The sequence below is a fragment of the Myotis myotis genome, unplaced genomic scaffold (genome assembly GCF_014108235.1).
Source record: "Myotis myotis isolate mMyoMyo1 unplaced genomic scaffold, mMyoMyo1.p scaffold_m19_p_1, whole genome shotgun sequence".
NCBI classification, from domain to species: Eukaryota; Metazoa; Chordata; class Mammalia; order Chiroptera; family Vespertilionidae; genus Myotis; species Myotis myotis.
This window is the reverse complement of record NW_023416313.1, coordinates 29,737,571-29,750,066: the sequence shown is the minus strand read 5'-3', so window position 1 is coordinate 29,750,066 and position 12,496 is coordinate 29,737,571. Positions and strand designations below refer to the sequence as shown.

The 12,496-nt window shown below is 43.5% G+C and overlaps 1 protein-coding gene across 1 annotated transcript in view; it reads right to left on the bottom strand.

Moving 5' to 3' along the window:
• Positions 1–355: 355 nt before the first annotated feature.
• Positions 356–12,496, bottom strand: part of GABRB1 (gamma-aminobutyric acid type A receptor subunit beta1) — a 367,547-nt gene continuing 355,406 nt past the window's right edge. The window contains exon 9 of the mRNA XM_036332902.1: positions 356–2,643. Within this exon, the coding sequence (XP_036188795.1) occupies positions 2,302–2,643 (342 nt within the window). The 3' untranslated portion in view covers positions 356–2,301. The remainder of the gene's footprint in view (positions 2,644–12,496) is intronic.

Below are 12,496 nucleotides of genomic sequence, written 5' to 3'. Positions count from 1 at the left end.
AAGAAGAATGATCTAAACGGATAAAGAAAAATTGTTTTGTTAAGGAACATGGATTATGGGTACTCCTTTCTGATTTAGCATTTCACCTCTAAACACTTTTAAAGAGCTTTGACAGCAGAATGATTTATTCCTGTTAGGCATTAGCCAGAAGTCTCCCTTTCTGTGTTTAAAATAGATGGCTACACAGTGGTTCCTGGGCGGTCATTGGAAATATTAACCTTACAGTCATTTGGGGGATTTTTACAATGGCAGAGCATCTCACCTGCCAAGGAACTAATTAGTTTCAAAATATTTATCCCCAGAAGCTAAAGATTTCCTTGACCAGGGGATTGTGAGTATACAACTAAAACCCGAATGAAAATTTGGTCCCCGTAACCTTATTAATTTCTTATGAAACCATTGAGACAATTTTCCCAGTTAAAGCAGAGTTTTTACATTTTTACTAGCGGATATTGACTACAGCCATAACCATTCATTTATTCTGGGATTCTCTTTTCCTCTTGCTTTCTAGAAGAATATCTTACAACTCTCTCTCCTTGGGCTCATCGATAGGAATTCAGCCTTACCTTTCAACGCAGACTATAATTTCTAGCAGCTGATGCTATTGTAAACATGGACCCTCATCACAGCCTTAGGAAGAAAGCCAGGTCTTTAAGTGAGGCAATCATCCTATTATTTCCTCAACCCTTATTTTACACCCAAGGAGTAGGTCCCAATCGCCTCCATAATTCATTGGTAAACTCAGGGTCTCACACAACCATGCAAATAAAGATACAGAATTCTTTGATGCTCAGCTAAAGAAAAAAAAAAAAGCAATGGGTCTTTAATGACATAAATGGTATGAGTCTCATCTGCAGCTGGTTAGAGCGATTTAGAATCATGTGTTGGGCTACTCAGAGACGCCCCTCCTATGATGACCATGACCAAAGCAACCTATGAACAGAGATAAGGCAGAGCAGTGATGACAGCGATTAATGAGTGTAGCTAGGGTCTGGTGTAAATGTTTGAAGGCCCAGTGAGTTTGTCATTGTTGTTATCTGTGGTTTTGCCCTTTTGAAGGTTTCCTTTAAAATAGAAATCTGGCCTCAGAGAAGTCTGACACCAAAATGGGTGCAATGCGCATTTCCTGAAGCAATCGTTTCCTATTTTGGAATGCAGAGCTCAGAGAGCAGAGCCATAAGGGGCCAGTTGACGCTGGTGCAACTAGCCTATCACCATTAGAAACTGCTCTCTGGAAGGCTTAAGAAATATATACTATTTGATTTAAGATTTGGCAGTTCAGGTAACTGCCCAGGCACCCTTTTCACAGCAGATAAGTCTTGCCTTCTTCATGGAAAGAGCAATATTTTTCTGAAGCAAAAATTGCTCACGATCCCCATCTTTGAAGCCCTCTTCTCCCACCCCCCTTCCTCTCACTCTCTCTGGAGCAGGAACCAGGGAAATGTGATGGCATGGCTTCATGTCAGCGTCAAGTGATTCCAGGCTAATGAATGAGTTCAGGGCTGTTCATTTGAAATAGTTAAAAAAAAAAAAAAAAGTCATTAACCCCCAAACTCCTCATTCTCAAGAAGAAAGGAAAAATGTTCTCAATGGTTACCAGGGTGGAGTCTAATGTTAATTTTAAATCAGCCAGGAAGTCTGAGAAAGAATATTTTTCAGAATGTCCGGCTCAATGGGGAGGTGAAACTGGCAAGATTGGGTTTGCATGACCTCCACCAGTGCCTGCCAATCCTCCCCCCTCTTCCTTGAGCTGAGAACCCTGCTGAGAGAATTAGGGGTGGGAGGAGTCTTTCTCTTCTAGGCTCCTCTTTGTTTCCTTCCTGGAAATCTGTAACTGGTCAATGGCTTTGTGTGTTTTTTTCTTCTGAGATCCTGGAAATTGTGTTGTTGTTTTTGGCAGTATGAGACTGTTACAGTTTACCAGGAAGCAGCTTGCACAGAGAACTAGGCCCTCTTTTCATTCTTATTTTAAAAATGAAGCGATAAAATCCAGGGCAACTAGGAAGGACTGCTCAAGAGCTGCCTATCTAACGTCTCTCTTCGAGGGTGTTTGTAAACATGGCAATTATAGAGCTCGAAAGAGCTGATAACCTGGACCACAGTAGACTGGAAAAAAAGAGGGTTGTTGTTTTCCTTTTTTGAAGTAAACATGGTGCAGTAATAAAATTGATATGCAAGACCTAAAACCAATTAGATGGCTGAATCTCTTACCTCAAAAACACAGCAGTCTCGCTGCTGGGGACCTGTGGGGTTAAAACTCAAAAGCGGAAAGCAGTCGTTTCCGAACCCTTAGGACAGACCTTAGTGTACATAGTAAAGCCAATACACGACGTTGAACAGAGAAAAGGTGATGGGGAAAAACATTCGGGACCACTTGTCTATGGAGTTCACATCAGTCAAGTCGGGGATCTTGACTTTGAGCTGCGAGGCGCGCCTGCGGATGCGCCCCTTGCCGTGCGCGTGGCGGTCCAGCGGGTGCCCGTAGGCCTCGCGGGTGGCCCGGGGCTTGCGGTAGTGGATGCTGGCGCTGTCGTAAGAGTACATGGTGGTGTTGGGGTCGCTCATGCCCGTAAGCACTTCCGAGCCGCTCGTCTCGTTCCTGATTTCCAGGGTGCTGAGGATAATGTTGCCGTGGGTGTCGACCTGACGGAGAAAGAACATGCTCAGGCACAACTGCCGGGATATTAGCTTGTTTTCATTAACTTGTAACTGATGACACCACATGCGGTTCATCTAAAACGGTCAAGAAGTCATCTTGCTCTGTGTGCGTCCTGGATCTGAGGATCTATCTATCTATCTATCTATCTATCTATCTATCTATCTATCATCAACTACCTATCATCCGTCTATCTACCATTATCTTTATCCATCCATCCATGGATCTCCACCCACAAAACACATGCATGTGTGTATACATGCATTAACTATATATTTATATTTGAATTTATAGTTACACCAGTGGCCTGGTGCATGAAATTTGTGCACGGGGATGGGGGGGGCGGGGTTCCCTCAGCCCAGCCTGCACCCTCTCCAATCGGACATCCCTCTCACAATCTGGGACTACTGGCTCCTAACTGCTCACCTGCCTGCCTGCCTGCCTGATCGCCCCTAACTGCCTCTGCCTGCCTGCCTGATTGCCCTTAACTGCCCTCCCCTGTTGGCCTGATCACCCCTAACGGCCTCTGCCTCGACCCCCACCACCATGGCTTTGTTCAGAAGGAAATTGAATGTCTGGAAGATGGCTGGTCAACCTGGTCTAATTAGCGTATTACCCTTTTAGTAGTATAGATAGATTATATAGGATAGGATTGCTTAAATGGGGGTGGGGGGGAGCCTTTTTCAGCAGGAGGAGATGCTCTTGGCAGACAAAAATACATAATCCCTGTATCTGGACTGATAGCCAGCCATACTCACTATACCGTCAAACTGGTCATTAAAAAATTGAACCGCTTTCTCACACCTTACACCAAATAGCTGTTGCCCTTAAAACCCCTCCTCAGCCCCCACCTTAGGTTCTGCCTTCACAGTTCACCCAGATTAGGTTCTGATTGGTCGGTTTCTATGCCAGTCAGTGTCAAAAGCTCCACCTCCTAGGCAGCCATTGGCTCCTTGCAGTTCACCCAGATTTGGTTCTGATTGGTCGGTTTCTATACCAGTCAGCGTCAAAAGCTCCACCTCCTAGACAGCCATTGGCTTCTCACACTTCACCCAGATTTGGTTCTGATTAGTCAGTTTCTATGCCAGTCAGCATCTCCGGGCCTATCAACAGGCCTGATCAGAGAGGTGGGACTGATCATCAGCCCCAGCGGAGGCCTGAGAGAAAGAGAGGCATGGCTGCTGGCCAAGCCCAAAGAGAAAGAGAGAGAGGCAAGTGCTGATCAACAGCTGTCACAGAGACTACAGATCATGCCCTGCTTCTCTCCAGGCCTCTCTTCGGGCCTGATCCACAGCCCCCTTGGCAGTCAGTGCTGGTTGGGGGCCTGCAGTGGCGCAGTCAGTCGAGCCTTCAGTCGTTTTGGATGTTACGGACCCTGGGTTTTTATATATTAGGATACTATTTTTGTTGTTAATAACTACCACTTATTAAATCCCTAGAGGTACAGGGTATCCCAAAAAATGTATACATACTTTAACAGCTGATAGCTAAATTTTGAAAATAAGTTGTATTTTAATAAACACTACCTTTATAATTATTCAAAGTGTGAGTATACATTTTGGGGGAACAGCCATATATACATATATTGTTTGTCTATATGTATGTATATACACATATGGTATTTTTTTTTCATTTCACAAAGGTGGCACATAGAAACTTTTGAAACTAGAAACAGGAAACAAAATAAAAAGTAAATATCCATTATATCACCTCAGAGTCCATTATTTTTAACATCTTGCTCACCTCCCACTCTTTTTTTCTGTTCATATATATTTACACACACAGGTTCTCTGGGTGTATTTTGCTTTGCAATCTGCTTTTGTCAGTTAGCAATATAACCTGGTAATCTTTTCATGTTAATAAGTATTCCTGTGATATCATTTATTAATAGCTGATATGGATAAAATATAATTGAATTAATATATTGTTAGATGTCAAGGCTTGTTTTACTTTTGTAGTGTCATGTAACCAAGCCTTCAAGGAACATATTTAAGCTAAATCTTTGTGCAAGTCCATAATTATTTCCTCTGGCTAAAGCTATTAAACCTAACCTTGAGACCTCCTGACTACAGGCGAACCTTGGAGGGGCTCACACATAAAGGAAAGCCTGGGATTTCACTGCATAGACATGGATTAAGGGCCCCTCTCCTTCCTTCCTGCAGTGCATTGCTTATCAACCACAACTGTTGTTTTTAAATTCTGAGGACACATGTCCTGGGAAGATAGTAGTGAACAAAACAGGCAAGTCCTTGAACTGTGGGTGCTTACATTCTTAGGGAGAAAAATGTTATCACATGGGAAACAGTATGGAGGTTCCTCAGAAATTTAAAAATAGAACTACCATATGACCCAGAAATTTCACTTCTGGGTATTTAGCTGAAGAAAATGAAAACAGTAACTCAAAAAGATATCCGTACCCCATGTTCATTTCAACAGTATCCTATCTAATAAAAGACAAACATGTAATTAGCCGTACGTCCACTACCCTTCCCATTGGCTAATCAGCGAGATATGCAAATTAACTGCAGCCAAGATGGCGGCCGGCAGTCAGGCAGCTTGAAGGGAACATGAGGCTTGCTTGCTTCAGTGACGGAGGACTCCAACGTTCCCTGCCTGCCGCCGCCCGGCTCTGAGCTCCTGAAGCAACAGCTCCAAAAGATACAATGTTTCAATTATAGAAGCTAAAAGATGGCAGTTAATTTGCATATACCAGTTGCGAGGGAAGACAGGACAACATGGAGGCAAAGCCGTACAGAAGGGAGCTAAGCAGAGGCCTCTAGGACAGAAACAGAGCCACGGCTGCGGAGGTGGGAGGCGGGAGGTGGGAGGGCAAGCCCAGCCACAGCGGCTGCGAGCTGGAGGGGCAGCGGCTTGGAGGGGAAGGGGCAGTGCCTGGGAGCGGGAGGGGAAACCCAGTAGGAGCGCCTGGGAGCAGGAGGGGAAGCCCAGCTGCAGCGGCTCGGAGTGGGAGCGAAGCCCGCCTCAGCAGGTTTCGCTCCCCTCTCTGCTTCGCTCCAGCCGCTGGAAGCCCTATTCTTGCAGGAATCTTCCTGCAACGGGCCTCTAGTCTATAATAATAAAAGTGTAATATGTTAATTAGACTGGACATCCTTCCAAGGCTGCTGCTGCAAGGGCTGGGGTGGCGGCCGGGGCGGCAGTTGGGGTTGCTGCTGCAAGGGCCGGGCTGCTGCCTCGGCCCTTGGAGCTCCTTGCATGAATTTTGTGCATCAAGCCTCTAGTTTACTATAACAACCTGTGTCCATGGATGGATGGATGAATAAATAAATTATCCCATATAATAAAAGCCTAATATGATAAGTGTCTGACTGTTTGACCAGTTGCTATGACATGCACTGACCACCAGGGGGAAGATGCTATGACCAGTTAGTTAGCTTGCTGGTGGGGTCCGGCTGATTAGGACTGGGCAAGATTGGCTGGACACACCCTGGAGCCCCCCCGCAGTCCCTACCCAGCTGGCCAATCTCCTGTGGTCCCTCCCTGGCCCCTAAAATATTTCTTTTAATTAATTTTCTTTCAATGTGCACAAATCTGTACACTGGGCCTCTAGTGTGTGTGTGTGTGTGTGTGTGTGTGTGTGTGTGTGTATATATTTCAGCCATAAAAAAGAAAGAGCTCTTTCCATTTTCTACAGCATGAATGGGCCTTGAGGGTATTATGCCAGGTGAAATAAGTCAGACAGATACCAAATACCAAATGATTGCACAAAAAACAAAAAGCCAAGAACGCAGAACAACCCAAGCTCACATAAAGAGAAGCAATTGGCAATTGCCAGAGGTGGGGGGATGGGAGGTGGATGAAATGGGTGAAGGGAGTTAAAATATAGACTTCCAGTTATAAATAAACTAGAGGCCTGGTGCATGAAATTTGTGCACTCGTGCAGGGGGTCCTTCAGCTCGGCCTGTGCCCTCTTGCAGTCTGGGAGTCCTCGGAAGGTGTCTAACTGACAGTTTAGGTCCACTCTCCACCTGCTCCCCATGGGGAGCAGGCCTAAGCCAGCAGTCGGAAATCCTTAGTGCTGCCACGGAGGTGGGATAGGCTCCCGCCACTGCCATTGCACTCACCAGCTGTGAGCCCAGCTTGTGGCTGAGCATTGCTCCCTGTGGGAGCTCAATGATCCACCAGGGTGCAGCTCCTGCATTGAGCATCTGCCCCCTGGTGGTCAGTGCGTGTCATAGCAACCAGTCGTTCTGCCGTTTGGTCGATTTGCATATTAGCCTTTTATTATATAGGACTATGGGTCCCTCAGCCTGACCTGCACCCTCTCCAATATGGGAACCCCTTGGGGGATGTCCAACTGCCGGTTTAGGCCCCTTTCTCTGTGGGATTGGGCCTAAACCAACAGTTGGACATCCCTCTCGCAATCCGGGACGACTGGCTCCTAACTACTTGCCTGCCTGCTGGCCTGATTGCCCTAACTGCTCTCCTCTGCCAGCCTGATCGCCCCTAACTGCCTCTGCCTCAGCCCCACCACCATGGCTTTGTCCAGAAGGATGTCCGGACATTTGCCAGGAAGATGTCCGGTCTAATTAGCACATTATCCTTTTATTAGTATAGATAAGTCATGGGGATGAAATGTACAGCATAGCAGCTATGGTTAATAATACTGCATTGCATATTTGAAAGTTGCTATGAGAGATCACAAAAGTTCTTATCACAAGAAAAAAAAGTCTGTAAATATGTCTGGTGATGGATGTTAACTAGATTTGTGATGATTTCATGATATATACAAATATCAAATCATTATTTTATATACTTGAAACTCATACAATGTTGTATGATGATTATACTTCAATAAAAATACAATAAAATAGAAATTATGTGAAACCTTAACATCTTAAATAGAACTGGTCAGAGGAAAAAAATAAAAGCAAAACTGAAGTTGTGCAACGAGAAGAAAGTCTACCTCACAGCTGTAACGTAGAATCCCGCCCCAGTCTCCAGCCTGCCTTACAGATTTTGGACTTGCTGTTTTCCACAACCACATGAGCCAATTCCTTAAAATAAATCTCTTTTTGTGTGTAAGTTTGTTCTGTTTCTGTTGGTTCCCTTTCTCTGGAGAACCCTGAGTGATAGAAAGGCTAGCGTAAAATTCATAAGGGTGATTTAAAATTTTTTTAAATTTATTGATTAAGATATTACATATGTGTCCTTAAATCCCCCATTGCGCCCCCCCCCCCCACTCATTTCCTCACCCCCCTGGTGTCTGTGTCCATTGGTTAGGCTTATATGCATGAATACAAGTCCTTTGGTTGATCTCTCCCCCTTACCCCCACCCTCGTCATAAGGGTGATTTTTAAATGTCTAAAATCCACAAAACATTGATCTGATAGCTGTGTTTTATCCCTCAGTGGAAACCCTATGCAAACATGCAATTCATTTTCTAGCTTGGGTCTATCCTTTCTCCCACCCTCTCACTCTCTGTCTCCCTCATCCTCCCCTCTCTGCCCCAACAATATCCCCTAAACAGTGCCTTAGGCTGTGAAAAATGTTGCCACTCACTGAATATAATTGTTCCAGATATTTCAAATATATAAACATAGCAGAACTCATTTCAGTGTAATTGGAATAAAATATAATCTTGTTTTCAGTGGCAGTTTTAAAGCCCTGTTGAGAAATACCTCCAGGCTCAATCTACTTTGCAAACAGAAAATCATTTCCTTCTTGCTAACCGATTCAATTAGATTCATATTCACTAAGTGGGTCTGAAGCACAGAGCAGGAAGCTGAGGGAAGTGATGCTGGCCACAGACTGAGCTGCCCTCCAGAAGCCTGCAGTCTATGCAGTGCAGCTGTCCAGGGGAATGACTGCTCCCCCTGCAGAGAACCGAGAGCCACACAGCCCAGCTTCCATCTGCCCATCCCACTCCTAAATGCACCACATTTACGCTGTTGCTGTTACTCATTTGTTCTTACCAGGGCTGCCCACCCTCAATCCCTTGGTATCAAATTCCTAAAATTTTTTTTTTTTTGGGGGGGGGTGTGTGTAAAGGGAATCAGAGGCTTTGCAGGAGATGATTTACATGTCTCTTTACTTGTCTTGACAACTACGGGCAGAATTGGAAACTTTAATATTCCTAGAAGCAATAAAAGGTTAAGCATAAACTTACATAAACCTAAACACTGCATATATTCAAGAAACAGAGAAGATAAAAGATGAAGATAAAATGAAACAACTGCCCATTTTCCAGAACATTGCTCAGGTAGACACATTTACCCTGGATCTCTTTATTTCCCTCACTTCTCTCATTCAGTGGATTAGCAGATCCTAATGGCTCTATTTTGGAGAAGTAGATTCTGACCATTTGTCGCCACCGTCAACTCTTGATGCATAATTGATCTCCCTCTTTCCAGGAATGAGCCCTCTGGTCTTTTCTCTGCATAGCAGCTGGAGTTATCCTTTTCAAATGTAATAGAGATCATGTCTCCTCTTTTTGGATCTTCTTGCTACTTCCCAAGAATAAAATAAATAGAATAGAATAAAACCCGTATTTCCCATTTGAATCCACAAAGCACCTGTGATTTGGCTCCTGCAGGCACCTCTGCCTTCCTTTCCTACCACTCTACTCTGCTCCTTGAACTCTCTGCTCCAGTCATACTAACCTTTTGTTGGCTGTCCCTTGATGCCTCAAGTCCTCAGGGTGTTTTTCACCTGCTGTTCCCTCTCTCCTGCAATGCTCTTCCCCGGGTTGTTACCTGGCTAGCTTCCCACCATTTTCTTCACCACAGTTATCATCATCTACCATTAGATCATGTGCCTACACAATTGATGACCTCAACTGAAATGTAAGTTCTAGGAGAACAGCTGCTTTTTTGTTGCTGTTGCTGTTCATCATTGTATATTCCCCTTGCTCTTCCAGAACCACACCTGGGATACTCCAAAAGAGGGGCTGACAAATGTCTGAAGAATATGGAACTCTGAAACTCAGACCTGGAGCCATCTCTCTGAGCTCTGTTTGAGTTTCAATGGCCCAGGACTTCTGCAAAACTGTAGGAGGAGCACCAGCTCAGCCTGAGGCACGAGGGAAAACATCAGTCAAGCGGTGCCTCTGGGCAACAAGCCAAAGCAAAGGTTCCACAGAGTGAAAACATGGCAATTTGGGAAAATTATGTTCTAATTCTGGAGCCCAATGTTGGTGAAGGGGAGAGGGAGAAGAAATGAGGCAAAAGAAGAAAGCAGAATGAAACCATGGTGGACCTTGTATCTCACATTAAGGAGTCTGGATCTTTTTCCTCCAGGCAAAGAGTCTGAGATGGATTATGGTGAATGGCTATTGGTTTGACATACCTGGTACTATCCCACCTTCCTGAAAACATTGCCCTGACAGTCTTTTGGTGCATGTTATTGAGGTAAGCTTCAGGGATCCGCATGCCAACGTGAGCCTTTAATGTTTTTCATCTTCCTGGTCAGAGGAATTAAATTTGTCCTGAGACTATAACTCTCTCCTGAGACTTTTTAAGTGTAATTAAATGATGGAAGAAAGTACTTTTGTGGGATGACCATGTGAGAAGAGTCTACTGTAAATAAAGCCAATATAAAGGAAAGCAGAATTATGAGATGAAGAGAGGTGCTATCTAATGACACTGTTTGAATACCTGGATATAACCACATGTGAACCCATCAGTTATACTGGCTCAAAAATCCTCCTCTCCCTTTCTGTTTCTTAAGCCAGTTAAGTAAGTTTGATTTCTTTCTTGTTTACCAAAATAATCCTAACTGTATGTAGAAGAAAATAAGCAATAGAAAATATGATAGAAAATAGAAAGATACAGAAACTAGATAGAAAATAAGAAAGATAAGAGACAGATGAGATGAGATAGTTGAGGTGTGTGTGTGTGTGTGTGTGTGTGTGTGTGTGTGAGAGAGAGAGAGAGAGAGAGAGAGAGAGAGAGAGAGAGAGAGAGAGACTTGGAAATTATTATTTGACATTTGACTGTCAAAATTAGATAGGATTAAGCAAAGGCTGAACCAAGTCAGATTTGGGCAGGGATTTGAGGACCAAAGGTCATGAACTGTCAACACAGATTTATCTGCAATTCAAGATGCTAGTCAGAATAGCTAAAGTTTCATCAAGGGCTGAGGGAAGTATCCTAGTGGCTTGAGGGCGATGCAGTGATGTGGCCCTGGGCCTAGGCTCAAAGGCTAGTATAGATATCCAGCAGTTGCAAGCTAGACTTAAGGAGAGAGCTGTTTACTTTCATATGCCCTTTGTACCTTAGAATTAGTCATAATACAAAGCTGATTTACATTTACAAATTTGTCTATAAGTGTAGGTGTCTAAAATGGAGATGACTCACCACAGAGAATAAACATCTGGAGAAAACAGTAAAGATTACAGTATCAATATCTAATTTGAAGGGAAAATTCTGTTTTTTTGTTTTTGTTTTTTTACTTCTGGGGTTGCAAATGCACATTTGGTATGAATCTTTGGCAGATCCTACCCATGTCTTCCGTGACTTAAAATGATTTTGAATCAGTCTCTGATCAAGGACCATCCATGTAACAACAATCATTTAATCTTAGGTTGATCTGTTGCCAAATGGGCAGGCAATATGGCCAGTAGATACAACCATATATGTTCCAGGTTAGTATAAAAGTGGCCCAGGACCAGAAGTGGCTTCCTTACAGTCTCATTGTATTATGAAATGTGTCTTTCAAAACTCTAAATACCATCTCTAGTTTCAAATGATGCCCGAGGGGTTCATGAATCTACAGCCGTTATCACCTTGGAGGTTGAAACTCTCCTAATGTCTGGATTCAGCATCTGTACTCATATAAAAAGATGTTTCAGTGTGGCTGGCAGCACAATAAATCAAGACAAAGCAAGCACTTCTGAGGCTTCAGTAGAGCTGCCCCTTGACATGACTGTCCAGCCAAGGCCATCAAAAGTAACGTGTAATAAATGATCAATGCCACTCTATGCTCCAGGGCACCAAGGCAAATATTAGGGAGCCCTCAGATGAACATTCTCTGGGACCACAGCACATATGTAATTTAATTCAACTGTGTACAAGTATCTAAAAGGAAAGACAAGTATCAACCAATCATTAAATGAAAGGAAAAATCAAATTTTTTCTAGTTTTAAAAATTCAACCAGGGGGTAGCATTTTTAAATACCACACAGCTTGCATTATTATCTCCTCTCCTGGAGATGATACACTGAACAGATGAAGTAATACATTTGTGTTGTTATTGGCACACTGTCTGTCTGAGCCCCTGGTTTTAGAAGAGGACAAGGAAGTTGGGATCTGGAAAAGCTGAGCAGCTGCAGGGATGACTATAAGTTGCCTGAGATGGAAACACTGTGTTACTATTCCATACAAATATGAAGAAGGTTACAAAATCTTAGCCATGACACTCCTTTAAAGATTATATCTATCTGAAGTCATATGACACTGTGATTCCCAAAGAATAGCAGAGGTTGATATAAAACATCTTTAGGAAATGTTAAAAATCAAAGTGATAGAAACAGTAAGAAAGGGCAGAAATTAAAGGGGACTATAGTCTCTTTTTCTTACTTTTATGACTATATAAGGATTTTATAAGACATTATGATGTACTACTTAATACCTTGCGTGATATCTAAGAACTCATCTTGAACAATTACTATTTGGTATTTTCTCTGTTCCAGGAAAGAACAATAAACATAATAGAGTGCCTACCCTTGGGAAGCCTATCTATCATAATAAAAGTGTAATATGCAAATTGGCTGAATGATTAAACAGCAGAATGACCGTCCGGACGACCTTCTGGACGACCACGCTATGATATGCACTGGTGCCAGGCCAGCCAAGGCGGGTGTGATGTGATTGGTCAGGGGGC